The sequence below is a fragment of the Mixophyes fleayi genome, chromosome 3, assembly GCF_038048845.1.
Source record: "Mixophyes fleayi isolate aMixFle1 chromosome 3, aMixFle1.hap1, whole genome shotgun sequence".
Classification (NCBI taxonomy): Eukaryota; Metazoa; Chordata; class Amphibia; order Anura; family Limnodynastidae; genus Mixophyes; species Mixophyes fleayi.
The window spans coordinates 63234453-63252207 of NC_134404.1; the positions used below are offsets into that span (position 1 = coordinate 63234453).

The 17755-nt window shown below is 41.0% G+C and overlaps 1 protein-coding gene across 1 annotated transcript in view; it reads right to left on the reverse strand.

Moving 5' to 3' along the window:
• Positions 1-15929, reverse strand: part of LOC142143128 (kyphoscoliosis peptidase-like) — a 91028-nt gene extending 75099 nt beyond the window's left edge. Inside the window, exon 1 of the mRNA XM_075200841.1 lies at positions 15884-15929. Coding sequence (XP_075056942.1) covers positions 15884-15929 — 46 coding nt within the window. The remainder of the gene's footprint in view (positions 1-15883) is intronic.
• Between the last annotated feature and the right edge of the window lie 1826 nt (positions 15930-17755).

Sequence of the window (17755 nt, forward strand, 5' to 3'; positions counted from 1 at the left end):
TATGATAAATGGTGAAGGTTAGTTATGATAAATGATGAAGGTTAGTTATGATAAATGGTGAAGGTTAATTATGATAAATGATGAAGGTTAGTTATGATAAATGGTGAAGGTCAGTTATGATAAATGATGAAGGTCAGTTATGATGAATGGTGAAGGTCAGTTATGATGAATGGTGAAGGTTAGTTATGATAAATGATTAAGGTCAGTTATGATGAATGATGAAGGTCAGTTATGATAAATGATGAAGGTCAGTTATGATGAATGGTGAAGATCAGTTATGATGAATGGTGAAGGTCAGTTATGATAAATGTGGAAGGTCAGTTATGATGAATGATGAAGTTCAGTTGTAATGAATGCTGAAGGTCAGTTATGATAAATGATGAAGGTCAGTTATGAGAAATGATGAAGCTCAGTTAAATAGGTCAGGAATCTTCTGGCTATCATTGTTCTTGTACCCCTGTTCCTTCTTTTGACTTTTGAAAGGAAATATTGTCTTTTCATCTACAGAGTAGCCCACTGTACACTGATCGGCCGAAGCTTATAAGAGGAAGTTAATTTTCTCTGTCTCATTGTTCTGTGTTGTCTATTTGTTTCAGTTACAATTTCTTCATCTTCATATACATTATGTAAATATCTATTAGTTTACCTTGCTGGGAATGTTTTTTTTAAATCTGTATTTATTTGTATGTGTTTATTTCCATTTCAATTATATGCCTAGCTATTTATACATTATGTTTATAGCTATGTTATATGGAAATTAACAGCTTTGACTAGGCTGATCATGTGACTGGCTTACATCATAAATAGCTATTATGATGTCACTCAGCCTGGGTATTAAAGTTAGTGCTTGGCACAGAATAGACAGTTATTAGCTGCCTGTGAGTGTGCACTGTGTATATTTAGTGTGTATGTCAGTGACTCCCTCTGCTAGATTTCATATTGAATAGTCTAAGGTAAGCTTATTTTTAACTTTAAAAAATGTTAAGTTTATTGGAAAAGTTTTAGGTGCGGGCTAATGTTAGGGAGAGGCAAAGGCAAGAGATAAAGTTTTTACATTGAAATTAAAATGTTTGGCTACTTTCTTTTTATACTTTGCTATTATTATAATTACTTTATTCAGAATATCCTGAAATCTTCTTTGTTGAGGTAGCCATACACACTGCAATGTTGCCGTTCAATTAAAGCATTTTAAATACGATTAGTCCGCTATTGCAAAACTCATAGGAGTGTGCTTTTAGATGTATTTTTATTAATCTGCATTTAGAAGGTCTGTGAATGTATTTGAGTTACCAACTAGCCAGTAAAAGTGAAACTGGACTAAATTTATTAAAGGGGTGATTTTTAGTGAGGTTATAAAAAGTCACACATCACCAGTGATTTACTGGTTCAAACCGCTGCATTACCTATACGGCTCTTTGATGTTAAACATCTAGCCATGTGTGGCTGTGTCAAACACACCAGAAAAAAGCACAAGAAAGTCTAGGTGGCTTAAATAGAGGCACCATTGTCTTATGACTTGGGTGCAATCATTATTTATTGATTAAGGGGGCAAAATTAATTTAAAGTCACTAATGGGGTCAAATAAAAATTTTCATTATATCAAGTGGGCCATTTATTGTTCTTTATACTAAGGGGGGGGGGCAATACTATTTGATTGCAATCAGGAGTAATAATTATTCATGATTGGAAAAAAACTTTTTATTTTATGATGGAGGTACCATTAACAGTGCACATGTGAGGCACTACAAGTGCCATGGGAAACACATACACATATACATTCATTTTCCTATATATATATGTGTGTGTGTGTGTGTGTGTGTCACATCTTTAAAAAGCAAGGACAAAACAATGATTTTCACAAATCCCAATCAGATCCACCTAGGCACACCCAAATTTCCACAAAAGCTAGGCTCAAAATCAGGACTTTAAGGAGCTATACAATTTTTCAGCATATTTATAAACTGTGTGCCAGTAGTCATGTTGCTTGCTCTGCGAGATAAAGTGAGATATCATCCTTGTATACAGCACCTGCTAGCAGTCCTGATTTTCCCAGATCAGTCCCAGGTTTATAGCAGTGCGGAGATTGCTAGCAAAATTCTCATGATGCCATACCTCCCAACATTGAAGCAATAAAGAGCAGGACAAAATATGACCTTGCACCTTATCTGCACAGTCACACCTATATTTGGGAGAAGCCATTCCCCCCAACTCACATAGTACCACTCTTCTTACGAGTGTTGACAATCATGACTGGCCTGCTGAAATCACGATCATAGGGAGGTATGTTTTTTTTTTGATAGACAAGGACATGATTTGGACATATCATAGAATTCTTTCGGTGGATAAGGGCATGGTCTAATGTTTCTTGATTTCCAGTCTGGAATGTTGAGAGGTAAACTAATAGAAACCTCTTGCTAGGGTAGGTAACATTATCAATTGAGAGTGCTACGCTCTCTCCCCAAAACACACAAACAGCTCCAGTTAACCCTCCTAAACCCTGTTACCAATTCAGCCATTATCATCGCTGCAGATCCCCTAGAGAGCCCCCACTATTTACACTATCCTGCTTCATGTCCATGTAGCAAGACGTCACAGAGCATGCTCCTATTCCTATTCGCCGCAACTTGTTCATGCTGAAGTTCCAGTCGCCGCAACCTGCATATGTTTTTTTAACTTTCTAAGCCACCTGTGCCCCCGAGAAGAGGTACCGAGGGCATTTGGAGGATAGAGCCTCTTCTTGGGGCTGTGAATATCTACCCCCGTCTTGCGGAGGTTTTGTTCGCCACCACCTGACCGTCCTGAAGTTCTCCTAGCCGACTCCTATCCATGCTGCAGTTCTATTCCCCACCTTCTGTATGTACCGAAGTGCAGCCCGAAGTCTCACTAACACTGTCACTATCATCTGTCCGTAAAGAGGCTAAAGCTCCACATCCTGTATGTGCTGATTTTTCAATCTCTGACTTCTATCTGCGCTGGTGTTCTTCTTCTCATTTTCTTCCATAAGAATGTTCATGTAGCCTCATACTGCCTGTGCAGAGGTTCTGTTGCCCCAGCTGCACTGTTATTCAGGAAAGAGGTGAAGAATATAGGAAGAAGGAGAAAGAGGATGGAGAGGTAAGATAGAAGAAGAATGAGTATATAGTATGTACTGATTCTTAATGTGTATAGAATTCTCTCTGTACTGTAGAACTATGACTATTGTAGGGCAGATTATAATGCAAATAGTATAATACCTGCTTTAATTTACTTGCAATACATTTTGCATGGCGCATTCATGGGATTTTGTTGTTTACTTCAAATGGAATAAGCTGCTTTTAAATTGTTGATATTATCATTTAAAAGTAATCACAGCTATAATTAAAGGTACATATTGTTCTAAGTTTGATTGCTTCTCCTACCCCCAAGAAAAGGTAAAAAGGGCATTGGGAGGGTGGAACCTCTTCTTGGGGGTAGGGTCTTCCCATGGATTCCACCAGGGCCGGACTGGCCATCTGGCACTTCTGGCAAATGCCAGAAGGGCCGATGGCCAGATGGGCCGGTCTGCATGTCCGCCGAGCAGCAACACTCTGCGCGCTGCTCGGCGGACGGAGAATCAGTGACAGCCGCCTATGTGAGCAATCACATGGGACGGCACCTGTCACGTGGTGCTGTCAGCAGTATCTACTAAATAATTTTTAGCACTCCTCAGTGCTTTTGGGGTGTCCTCCCTAATTGTGCATTAATATTTCTGGCTGTCAAAAGTCATATCTGTCAGCAGTATCTACTAAATAATTTTTAGCACTCCTCAGTGCTTTTGGGGTGTCCTCCCTAATTGTGCATTAATATTTCTGGCTGTCAAAAGTCATATCTGTCAGCAGTATCTACCAAATAATTTTTAGCACTCCCCAGTGGTTTGCGCTCAGAATGGATTCAAAGCAGTCCACATATGATCTGAATGAGCAACCAGGTTCTGTCACCAGTCCTGATGTTAGTGTTCCCAGTACGTCATCTGGCCAAGGCGATGTCAAACAACAGAGTGTTTTCAAATTAGTGCAAAAAACAAAAACCCAAAAAAAATTTACTGTATTGAAGCGAAAAAGAAGTGTAACTGAGCAAAAGTTAAGTGACGATAAAAAAAAAATTGCAAGCATGCCATTCTACACACGCAGTGGCAAAGAGAGAATGAGGCCTTCACCTTTGGCTATTAGTGGCAGATCCCAAAAAGTTACCCAGCCTACAATTGGTGCACAACTACTGTTACGCGTCAAAGCCGAGCTGCAAGATAACAGTGAGGCATTACAGGAGAATATTTGCTCTGATTCACAAATGACAACAATCCCTGTGGAGAGTCCATCCAACAGTGGGATGTCTAATCGTGAGCATTCTGCTGATGTGTGCCTTAATAGCCCGAGTGTAGCCGGTGATACCCAAATTGAGGATGCCACTTTGGAAATAGAAGAGGATGAGGGGGAGATTTGTGTAGGCGACGAGGGCGCTAATGAGGATGTTGATGAGGATGAGGTTGTTTGTGTAAGTCCTGCACCAGTGGCAGCAGTTCTGGCACGTGACAAGAAAAAGGCCATTGTCATGCCTGGGCATAAAACAAAAAAATCCACTTCTTATGTGTGGAATTATTTCTACCCAAATCCAGACAACAATTGTATAGCCATTTGTAGTGTATGTCAAGCCACAGTCAGTCGAGGGAGGGACCTTAACCATCTTGGAACCTCGTCTATGTTACGCCATTTAACGAGAGTTCATGGCAAAGTGTTGGGAAAAGCTGAAAGTTCTTCCCAAAAGAATACAAGCACTCCCTCATCAGCTAAGACCCTCCGCTCACCGACATACCGACGGCTACAAAATACACCCACCACACCATCCTCATCAATATCCTCAGTAGCGCTCGGAGTTAGCCCGGCATCCCACTTAAGGCTGGATGACTCAGGCACTATTATTGATTCCTCTGAAGAAAGCGTTAGTCCTGCTGCTGCTGTTGCTGCTGCTGGGGGTGAATCGTCATCCCAGAGGCAGGTTAATAAAATGAGCAGTCCTACATTTCAGCAATTAACTGTGAAACAATCATTTGCGAGGGAAGCAAATATGACAGCAGTCACCCAGTCGCCAAGCGAATCACAGACGCCATGGCTGCAATGTTAGTGTTAGATCTGCGTCCAATCTCCACAATAAACGCAGCTGGTTTTCACAGTTAATTGAGGTTTTGTGTCCGCGTTACAGAATTCCATTGCGACACCATTTCTCCCGTAAAGCTATTCCACAACTATACCAAAAAGTGTGTAAAAATGTAGAGATTGCGCTGAAAAATGCCATTCTGCCCACTGTTCACTTAACCACAGATATGTGGACAAGTGGAAGTGGCCAAACCAAAGACTATATGACTGTGACAGCCCACTGGGTTGGTCATTCACCTTCACCAGCAGGAACAGCAGCAGCATGTACACCACTACGTAACATTTGTCACAGGCAGGCCACTCTTTGTATCACCGGCTTCACTAACAGGCATACAGCTGACAATTTGTTACGCAAACTGAAAGATGTGATTGATGTATGGCTTATACCACTCGGACTCTCCCCAGGGTATGTCATTTCAGATAACGCCAACAATATAGTGCGAGCATTGCAGCTGGGTGATTTCCAACATATTCCCTGTTTTGCTCACACCATCAACTTGGTGGTGCAGAGCTTCCTACGAAATAACCGTGAGGTGCAGGAGATGCTTTCGGTGGCCCGTAAAATTTCAAGCCATTTCAGGCATTCAGCCACAGCATGTAGGAGATTACAGCAGCTCCAAGAGCAGTTTAACTTGCCCTGCCACCAACTTAAGCAAGAGGTGGTAACTCGGTGGAATTCCACCCTGTACATGCTTCAGAGGATGGAGGAACAGCGCAAAGCCATCCAAGCATATTGCACAAGCCATGACATTGGGAAAGGAGGGGGGATGTATTTCACTCTTGTACAGTGAGGAATCCTTTCAGTGCTGTGCAAGGTGCTGAAACCATTTGAAGTTGTGACGTGTGAGGTGAGTGCAGACTCTGCTAGTTTGAGCCAAGTCATTCCTTTAATTAGACTATTGGAAAAGCAGCTTGAGAAAATGAAATAAATATATATAAAAATAAAATAAACATCAATAAAAATTAAAACATTATATCCTTAATCTGTTCATTAAAAATGATAATAAATACTAAGTTTATACTTGATAATCAATATGATCTATGGTATCAATCACAAGATTAGATACACATATAGGGTTATATTCAGTAATCATTATATAATATAAATTGCAAGTTTAAATAAATATATGGACATATAGTACATCAGTCATAACTACAAATGGGGCTTACACTAAAATACATCTGATATATTAAAGGGTGACTACCCCTATCACTTTACAATAATGAGTTAATTTCGAAGTCGATGTTCATCCCCCTAGGGGCTAAAGTCTTCAACTTGAACATCCGCTTCATTTCCTCTTTGTTCAACTTCTTGATGGAATCGCCCCCCCCCCTCCAATCTGACTTAATTTGAGTTAATGCCATGAATTTTAAACCAATGGGGTTTCCTCCATGGTGTTCTGCAAAATGCTGTGATACACTATGCAGCATATTCAATTTCTTAATATTCCGAATATGTTCACCAATACGGATTTTTAATTTTCGTATGGTTTGACCCACATATTGGGTATGACATGGACATTCAAGTAAATAGACTACACTTTTACTGCTACAGGTAAGATGTTGTTTCACTTTAAATTGTTCTAATGTTTGGTTGGATTGAAATACACTAACAGGTTTATTGGATCTAAAACCTAAACATTTACAATTAGTACATGTACCACAGTAATAAAAACCCCCTTTTTGGGAAAAATCTGTAAGCCAATTCTTTGGTTCTGATGTTCCAGGTATATAGCTATGTGTAATTTTCAAAGCCAAATTAGGTGCTCTACGAAACACCAATCTCGGTTTGAGGGGTAAGATAGTATGAAGTTGTTCATCCTTCAATAACACATGCCAGTGTCGATTGAGGATCTTCCTCAATTGTGGAACCGATCTTGAATATTGGGTTATAAACAAAGGTTCTTGGAATTGTTGTGTATCCTGGTTATTATCTAATTTAGGCTCATATTGAAGCAAAACAGAACGATCTATATCTCTATTGGTCTCATAAGCTCTTGTCACTAAATCAGAATCATACTTTTTCTCGAGAAATTTATCCCGCAACTGTATACTTTGTTCATTATATACATCAAGATCCGTACAGTTCCTTCGGATTCTACAGAACTGACCCTGGGGAATATTTGTTAACCAATTATAGTGATGGTGACTTGTGGCCAAGATGTATCCGTTTACATCTACTGGTTTATTAAATGTTTTGGTTTTCAAGAGATTCCCTTCTACGTATATCTCTAGATCTAAATATTCTACTTTATTTTGACTACAAGTATGGGTGAAAACAAGGTTATTCTGATTATGATTTATATATTCTAAGAATTCATCCAATTGCGTGCATGTTCCTTTCCAAACTATGAGGACGTCATCTATATACCGCCTCCAGAGCACCAGGCTTGCCCCGAATCTGTGGGAGGACCAGATGTATTCCTCCTCCCACTTACTCATAAACAAATTAGCATAACTCGGAGCAAACCTGATGCCCATTGCTGTGCCTCGTGTCTGGAGGTAGTATGTCCCCTCATACCACAAGTAATTATGGTGTAATATAAACACCATGCAGTCTAAAATAAAATCAATTTGAGTCTGTGGCAAACTGCCTATATTTTCAAGAAAATATCTCGAGCTTGTTAATCCCTGTTGATGATCTATTACCGTATATAGGTTGGTGACATCACAGGTCACCAACCAATATTCCTCTTTCCATTCCAAACCATCTAGTATGTTAATTATCTTGGTAGTATCCTGAACATAAGATTGCTGAATTTTTACAAGATCTTGTAAAAATTGGATGTCAAAGAGCCAATCCCCGAAACGATTGGTCTTCCTGGGGGTTGGTCAACACTCTTATGAACCTTCGGTAGATAATATATGACCGGCTTCCTCGGATATGGTGTCTCTAGATACTTGAACTCTTTCTGAGTTAATATGCCGTTATCTAACCCTGATTTTAAATGGCGAATAAGTAACCCATGATATTCTAGTGTTGGATCAGTGGGTAAATGTAAGTATGTCCCAGTATCATTCAATATTCTGGACATTTCTATTTTGTAATCATCCGTGTTTAATATCAGCAAACCACCGCCTTTATCGGCGGGCTTGATGATAATGTTGGTATTATTCTGCAGTCCAAATAATGCTTCTCTTTCAGATTTAGTTAAATTGTCTTGATGTCTGGATGGTTTACTATCTATCTGTTCCAGATCATCTATGACTAGTTTCTCAAAAGTCCCTATGAGGTTTCCCTTTATATAACTGGGATTAAAAGTAGATGGTAATTTTAAATTAGTATGTGTATACTGATCCAGCGTTCGTGATTCAGGTATTCTTGTGTTCACAAAATATTTCTTTAGGGACAATTTGCGTGTGAATCTATGTAAGTCTAAATATACTTCAAATTTATTCATTTTGCTAGTTGGAGCAAATTTTATTCCCTTATTGAGGAGTGCAATTTCTGGTTGGGATAAGTTATGTGAACTGAGATTAAATATCCCCATAGGTTTAATGCCTACCATCAATGGGTTTTGATTTTCTTTGGCGTTTCTACATTTTTGGCCCCCTCTTTTTCCTCGTCTAATTGACTTAATTTGCGTTTTAATGCTGGAGGGTCCAAACTCTGGGTGGGAATTTGTTCCAAAAAACTCCCTCCCATGTTGTTAGAGGTGGTAGGTTCTCCATTGATCTGTAAGGGATTATCTACTGATATTTCCACATCAGGTTCTACTATGTTCAATTCAGGATGGTAAGTTTGTGTACTAACCAATTCCTCTGTCTGGTTTATATCTTTCCTTTCTTTTAGTCCTATATTTTCTACCTGAAATGTCCCCTCATCTAAACTTAAATGGCCTTTTGTTTCTTCTAAGGGATGATCAATTGTTACTTTGGATCTATCATGATTGGTCAATGATTTACAGTGGGATTCTTGCCATCCTAATTGGAAGGACTCATAAACTAGTTGTTCATATTCCTCATTATCCGTGTTACTCTCATATACCGAGAATATGGACGCATCTAATAACGACACTGAATGAGAGTCGTCCTCCATTTCTCCTACATCCTTTAATTTAATTCTCTTTGCATGTAGCAATTTCATATATTCTTGGTAGGTATACCCCAATTCAATATATCGTGGGGTTCTCTGGGTGGTAATTTTTTATTGTTGATGTCGGATTTTCCGTTCATGGTCAACAGTGATTGGTTCTGAACACAATGGTTATCATCAGATGCATTACGGATTTAATTCTTTGCCCAACTAGCCTGAACTGCTGACCAGCAAGCTAAGCCAAACAAATGTGTGTAATTAATATGGAAGGAAAATGGGTAAAGGCTGTGCTAGAGTCTGTTAGTATGGTTACACTTGTAAAAGTCGAGTTGGTTAACCCTTTAAAGCATCAAGGGAAAACTACTGGGTAACCAAGGTGAGGTCTTTTTCAACTTGTGAATTACTTTTTCAAGTATACCATACCTACATACGGTTTCCTTTTTCTAGTCCACAGGATTTAATTGGCATAAAAAAAATTAACGCTCTTCCAACATCAATATACTAAAAGTAAAATATTTAAATCATACATTATATATAAATAAAATAGGGAACACTGAATGATGTCTCAACAAAATTGATCCGAAGAAAACAATCAAACATGGCCAAAAGCATTGGCCAATCTTGCATCACAGCTGTTTCTTGGACCCAGAAACAGCTGCAAAGGAATAAGATCTACAAGCTCTGGTAGGCATGTAGAGTATCTGAATTTGGTCTAAGACAACATATCTGTACATTTTGATGTTACTTTTTGCTTGTAGTTGTTTTATTATATCAAGAGAATGTTTTTAGAGGTAATGCACTATATGCCTCTTTCTCTTCCTTATAAAATGTACGCATGAGAATTGAAGTTACGTATTGGACTTCTGCATATGAGTGAAGAATCATGTGTTTTGAATGATACGTTCATTCAAAAATCTAATGCCTTTAGATTGTATATTTAGAACTAGCAAATTATTACACAAAACAGTATAATTCCTACTTGGCGCCCCATCCCTATTGATATTTACTACTGATTTGCATCTGTTTCACTGCTAATTCCCAGACCACCCGGCCCTCAACGCGCCAATCTTAACTACTTGGGGGCAGTGCATTCCCACCACCATGGATGAGACCCCAGTAAGAATGTCCTATCTTACAGTGACCGAGCTTCAGGCAACAACAAGGACTTCTGAGACTCAATGTCCTGAGACTTCAGTCACCTCTTCCTGCTCGTGCTGAGGTTCTTCTCAATGCCTCCTGCACATACTGAGGTTCTCATTAGCATCTCATATCTGTGCTGAGGTTTCACTTGCCATCGCCACTCTGTTTTGCTGTTCCGGTCACAGACTTCATTCTTTGCTTGGGTTCAAATCGTTACTTTGTGTCCGTGCTGAAGTTTCGGCCATCACCTCATGCCCTGTCACCACCTCCTGTCCATTCCTTATCAGGTTCTCGCCACTGCCTTCTGTCCGTACTGAAGTTCTGGTCACTTTCTCCTGTCCTTGCTGAAGCTCCGTGCACCAACTCTTGACTATGGTCAGGTTCTGCTTTCCACCTCTTATCCGCATTAAGGTTCTGGTCACTGTCTCCTGTCCATGTCGAGGTTCTGGTTGCCACCTTCTGTCCACATTGTGGATCCGTTTTTCACCTAATGTTCATGCTGAGATACTGGTTGCCACCTCCATCTAGTTCGTATCTTCCAGTTTCCACTTCCTGTCCATGATGTGATCCCTTTCACCAACTCCTTTCCATGCTGAGATTATGGTTGCTGTCTCCTGTCCATGCTGATGCTTGCTGTTCAGCTTGCCACTTTCTGTCTGTGTTGATGTTCCAGTCACAACCTCCTGTTCATGCTGAGGTTCCTCTCTCCACCCCTCCACAATGTAAGATATTATGGAAAACAGTAGAATACCTGTTCTATCTTACATGCAATACATTTTGCATGTTGCATAGAAGGGATCATTTTGGTTTATTTCGACTAGAAAAAGCATCTGTTGATTGTTGATGTTAATCTTTACACAAAATCATAGTTATATTTTAAAAATGTGTGTATTTTTATTGTTAAATGCCACCCCTACTCCCAAGTTAGAGGTGCAGAGGGCATTGGGGTAGTGGAAACTTTTCTTACGGGTTGGCCATTCCCACCACCATGGATGCGTCATCATAAAATCTTGGGTGCAGGAGGCAGGCAATGGCAATGTGATCTGTGTTTTATGCTGCTAGGGAGAATTTGGACACCAGTAAGTAAGCTACGTATGTCCAAATGGCAGGACTTCACACAGCAGGAAAGGGCATACTCAGATGGAGGCGTTTACGAGTGTGATAATGACAGCCAGCAGAGGAAAGTAAATCTTCCAATTTAGTATAGTTTATATACTCTAAAGTTGACAGGTTACATTGTACTTTAAAACCCTTTATGATAGCATTTGTTGAATTATGGATTCTAGTGTTAGTTAATAACACTAGTTAATAGTTAGTTAGATAGTTAATCACAGTTAAATAAAAGTATAAGTATTTTTTTTATCTTTGTAAGACACCCCAGCTGCCAAGAAGAGGTACAGATCACAATGGAACCTCTTCTTGGGGGTAATGGCATGTCCACCACTAAGGCTCTGACACTCTACATGTTTGAGAACAGGTAGGCAGAGACAATGTAATTTATTTTTTTGCTTTATACTGCTGGGTGGAATGTGATACTCATACAACAGCAAGTACTTTTCAGATTCAATATGCTAAGGCAACAGTTGGCTTCTCCTGTCCTTGCTGAGGCTTCTGTCATCGTCTCCTGTCTGTGTTGAGGTTTCAGTTGCCGTCTCATGTCCATTCTGAGGTTTCGGTCCCTGCCCTCTGTCCTTTCTGAGGATCTGTTCACCAATTCCTGTCCACACTGAAGTGTGTCACCTTCTATCCATACCAAGGTTCTGGTCACCATGTGCACTCTGTGCTGAAGTTCTGCTAGCTGACTCCTGTCCGTACTTAGGTTCCTATCGTCACCTCCTGCATGCACTGTGGTTCAGTTTGTCAACTCCTGTCTGTAAGGTGTTTCAGTCCCCTGTTTGAGCTGATTTTCTGGTTGCCACCTCCTATCCATGCTTAAGTTCCTCTGGCCTCTTCTTCTCCATAATGAGGCTCCACCCGCCGCCTCCTGTCCATGCTAAAGTTCCACTTGCTGTCTCCTCTCTGTGTTGAGATCCATGTCGTCATCTCCTATCCGTACTGAAGATCCAGTTGCCACCTTCAGTCCATATTTAGGTTTTGGTTCCCGCCTCCTGTCCATGCTGAAGATACAATAACCACCTCCTGTCTGTTTCGGCAGTCAACGTCTATACATGCTGAAGTTCCAGTTGCAGCCTTCTATCTGTGCTGATATTCAAGTTTCCACATCCTGTCTGTGCTGAGAATCTGCTCTCTGTTTCCTATCCATACATTGGGCAGCACAGTGGCTTAGTGGTTAGCACTTCTGCCTCACAGCACTTGGTTCATGAGTTTAATTCCCAACCATGGCATTATCTGTATGGAGTTTTTATATTCTCCCCATGTTTGCGTGGGTTTCCTCTGGGTGCTTCGGTTTCCTCCCACACTCCAAAAACATACTAGTAGGTTAATTGGCTGCTATCAAATTGACCTTAGTATTTGTGTGTGTGTGTGTGTGTGTGTGTGTGTGTGTGTGTGTGTTAGGGAATTTAGACTGTAAGCTCCAATGGGGCAGGGACCAATGTGAGTTCTCTGTACAGCGCTGCAAAATTAGTGGTGCTTTATAAATAGCTGACAATGACACTGAGTTTCTGATTGCTGCCTCCTGTCCATGCTGAGCTTTTGCTTGCCATCTCCTGATCGTGCTGAGGTTTCGCTAGCCGTCTCATGTCCATTCTCAGGTTCCGTTTACCACCCCCTGTCTGAGCTGAGTTCCAGTTGTCATCCCTCTGTTCATGCTGAGGTTCCAATCACCGCCACCTGTCTGTGCTGAGGATCTGGTCGCTGCCTCCTGTCCATACTGACGTTCCAGTTGTTGCCTCCTATCAGTGCTGAGTTTTTCGTTTGCCGTCTCCATTTAGGTTCTAAGCTTCAGTGAGGGGCACAGCGGAGGGGTTTGTGAGGGGCACAGTGGGTGTTGAGGACAAATGATTAAAGAAGGAGCAGGTATAGATATGATAAGAGGCCTAAGGAAAGACAGAAAAACCCAAAAAGGGGGAGCAAGGGACCCACAATATAGAGGCAGAAACGTACACATGAGGGCAAAGGCTGGGGACGGGGGGGTCTTGGGGCAGAGAGAGACAGATGGAGAGAGCAGTACAGATACAAAATTATAGACACACAAAGAGGGGGAAAGACACAGGCAAACACACAAAGACTAGACAAAGATACACACACATGGGGGGAGAAAGGTGTACATACAAAATTGAAGATAGAGAGGCAAACACAAAGGGGAGATAGAGATATTGGGTGATGGAGATATAACCAGTTGGGGGCTGAATGGTGGGTAATGCAGAAAGGGGAACAATAAACATGGGGGATGCAGCCATATGCTGCCTCTATATAGGAATAAGCAGCATGTGACAAGTTGTGAAACAAAAAGACAATTGTTGTCAGCGCTTATCCTTAACCTTGCATATCTGTCTGTATCTAGCAAATTGAAAACATGCGTATTAGTTCATATGTTGATCAAAACATTTCAGTGGAGGACCTGCATATAATGAAGTGCCCTTGACGCTGGGATGCAGGCGTAAATATCTTGATCTTGATCACAAGCAAAGGCCGTAAAGATGAGAGCCTTTGGATGACAAAGCCTAGACAGAGAGGCATGAATATCAGACTGAGACCTTTTGAAGGGGTGAGTGTGATTGGCACATTGTTGATCTGGCATCTGAGGAAATCGTAACCTACGATGAAACATGTCAGGAGTTTAGTAACCATTCATCATTGAACTTCCATTTCTACAATTCAACGTACGGACCCATCAGAAGAATTATTAGTATTATTTCACGCTCCAGCTTGCCCTCTTGCAGGGTGTCAGACTTTTGATATCTGTCGGCTGAGAGAGACATACACACTGTACTCCGTGCTTGGAGAACCACATTTCTTACACCTGCGGCTGACGGAGACACAGTGTCTGGAACCCCTTTGCTTTTGTGGTTACCACGTATTTGGATGACAGCGCCTATCGGATACTATTCAGACCCAATATACAAGACACTGTTCCGGGAGTTCCACTGATTTTGTGGTTACCATTTATCTGGATGACAGCGCTCATTTGATTCTACACAGGCCCGATACATAAGGTACTTTCAGCTTCACAAGGTCTTTTAGCACTACCAGAGGATATGCAGATTTGAATATCTCAGTGTCTACAGCTGGAAATTTGGCAAGTTTTCAATATATATTTATTACATTGATATCGGAACTATATTTTGACACTGCTTTCTTTGTGAACCAGTTGGGACTTCCAGAAATATATTGTGGGCCAAGGTTCATTTTATGCAGAATTTGCATTTGTTTTTCATCTGTTAATTACACCTTGAAATATCTTCCATTTTCTGGACATATCACGTTGCTTATTTTATTGGATATAAGCTCCCAGGTAGTATGTAACTCTACAGTTACACACAATTTGCTGCTGAGCATCCAATTTATGCATGTTTCTCCTAAAGCACTTAATATGGATGTTTAGATTCTTGAACAGTGTGCAGTTGTTCATTAGTCAACAGCTGATTTAGTTACATTGTGTATCATCGCCTTTTTTCCGCTGGGTCCATTTATTACATTTACATCCTATCGATTATGTTGTAATTTAGTGGTATACATTGGCTTGAGATATTAACTACATATGTGTTTTTTATGTTGAATGTGTTTATTTTTAATAAAGTGTAAAATATTTTTTTTATAATTCATGAACTGATCTTTCTCCTGGTTATTGAGTTTCCAGCGCTGGTTATTTTTTGGGTGATTGGCTGGAAGCCACATGTGATGTGAGAGAAGTCCCTGTGTAGACCCCCTCTCATACTGTGAGGAGGGGGTCACTGTGGTGGAGGTGTTTGGCAACTGAATTTATGTCCATTGCAACCGTTATGATATGTGCAGGAGTGGCTGATGCAACTTTTATGGGCTCTTGCAATGTGAGGTCACCAAGACTTCCTAAAGCTAAGTACACACTACAGGGTTTCCGTCCAATAATCGTCTCAACCAGCCAACATATGACCGCTCATTCAAAAGTCGGGTCAGTGTGTGTAGTGACACGATGGTCGAAAGTCTGCCCAAATGGACGATTGTTGCCTCATTTGGTTGGTCGTACTGTTAAATATTTTCATTCCAATCTCGTTTCCGTTGTGTAGTGTGTATAAACTTCCGACCGATCCACGACAATCCTCCGATACTTCCTCGACCTGGGGGCGTGTGTATGTAAATTTGTGATGTCTGTACCAGTCCCACGTGGTGCAGTATGAGCATTTAGTTGTCTACACATGTTCACTGAAATACCTTCGTGTCTAACTTCTTTCATATCTTTTTCTTTTTCAATTTTTTCTTGTTTGATAACAGGTGTTACATCAGTGGTATCAGTGGTATCTAAACAGGCCTTCTCACCGTTAATTCTTCGTTCTGACAAACAAAAAATCTATGTTACAAATTAGGCGTTTGCATCGCTTCGTGTGAAACTTGAATGAAATAAAGTCCTTCAAACAGGTACACTACATGTGCTACTCACCTTTTTTAATGTCGTAGTCGTCCTTGTCCAGTACTTTGATCATCATCTCCACCTCTCTTGGGCTCATTGGATTTGCTCTTTGGTCTTCTTGAGTATCTCCATCCCCCACCTTAACTTTTTTTAAAAATTTTGGCCCTTCCAGCACCATCTCTGACTCTGTCTCCGTCTCCATAGCTGCAACCACCACTGACACCTTCTCCTCACCCGAAACCCCCACTGACACCTTCTCCTCACCCACAACCCCCACAGACACCTCCTCCTCACCCACAACCCCCACTGACACCTCCTCCTCAACCGCAACACCCACCGACACCTTCTCCTCACCCGAAACCCCCACTGACACCTTCTCCTCAACCGCAACACCCACTGACACTTTCTCCTCACCCGCAACCCCCACTGACACCTTCTCCTCACCCGCAACCCCCACTGACACCTTCTCCTCAACCGCAACCCCCACTGACACTTTCTCCTCACTTTCCATCGTCTCACGCTCCTCGGCGCCAGACAGATTCCTCTTTCATTTTATACACTCAGACATGGGCGTTCGTTTCTGCTGTGGACCAATCAGCGATGATGCCTGCAGAGAATAGAGCATTCCATTACATACAAAGGGATTTTATTATTAGGGAATATTCATTGCATTGCACTTTACAAGTTAAATGTTTTTTCAAAATGTTATGTATGGTAATAAACTTCTATTTTATAGGAATGAATGAAGAGACAGTGTTGCCTTCTCTTTTTATACAGCTTTGGGTGTTAACTATAGTGAAAGCTATGCCCCTTTATGCTAATGTCTTTGGTATATCGTTACATGCCCCGCAAATGATGCTTCAGTGTGTACGAAATTAAAATTATTGGTCACGACAACATGACTGTAAAAAGTCGCTAAAGGGACATCCTCTCTTCCCTTTATCGTCTTAAACAAGGCTAGTGTGTATGCAGTCCATGGACCGAGCGATCGGACCATCGATCGCATGTAAAATCGAACGGCATAAAAAGTTGGTGGAAAATTCTGTAGTGTGTACCCAGCTTTAGAAATACCTTTGATAGCCAAATATTAAGTACCAGATATGCAAACAATGTGCACTTGTGAGAGCCCAAGTGAAAGGGCATAGAGTATATATCAGTTGTATCAGCAGAATTGCTTTATGATACATAATTCTGATAGATCTTGATTGTTTGATATGGAGAGATGTGAGAGAGACTTTAGCTATTTCATATTGTGACAAACCCTGTCTACAGTATATAATTGTGCAATATTGAACATATTTTATTAATGGAACGTGTATATTCTAGAAGTTCCGTCCGGAACATTTGTTGTACATTTAACTGAATTTGTATATAAATAAACAGCAGAACTATTTTATTTCATAACACACACCATTGTCATTTTAATATAATTACCAGTGGAGCGCCGGGACTATACATTTCACAATTAACTCTAGCGCCGCCAGCCTAGTGCTGGAAGTAGTAAATCGGGGGGACATAAAGCATGGGGTCCTCCTGATTTTAATACAACCAGCACAAGTCTTTCCCAGCTGGGCTGGTGGCATTATAGCAGGGGAACCCACAGCGTGGGGTCTCCCTGCCCTAATGACACAGCCCTAGGCTGGAGAGCAGTGGCCTGGATTCCCTATGGAGATGACGTCCACAAAAAATTGCTGGCCCCCTCTCAAGGGGTACACAGCCCCCTTGCTTGGCTGTATTAACCCTTAAAAGCAGGTGTGGAAGTGTTAACTCTTAGCTAACAGAGCGCAGAATGTGCACAAATGATTAGTTAATTTGCAAAGTTCTATTGACTTTAAACAGTAAATGGTGGCAGCTATAGCTGTTTATGGATGTGACTGCCTGTGGTGCGGAAGGATCCAGTTA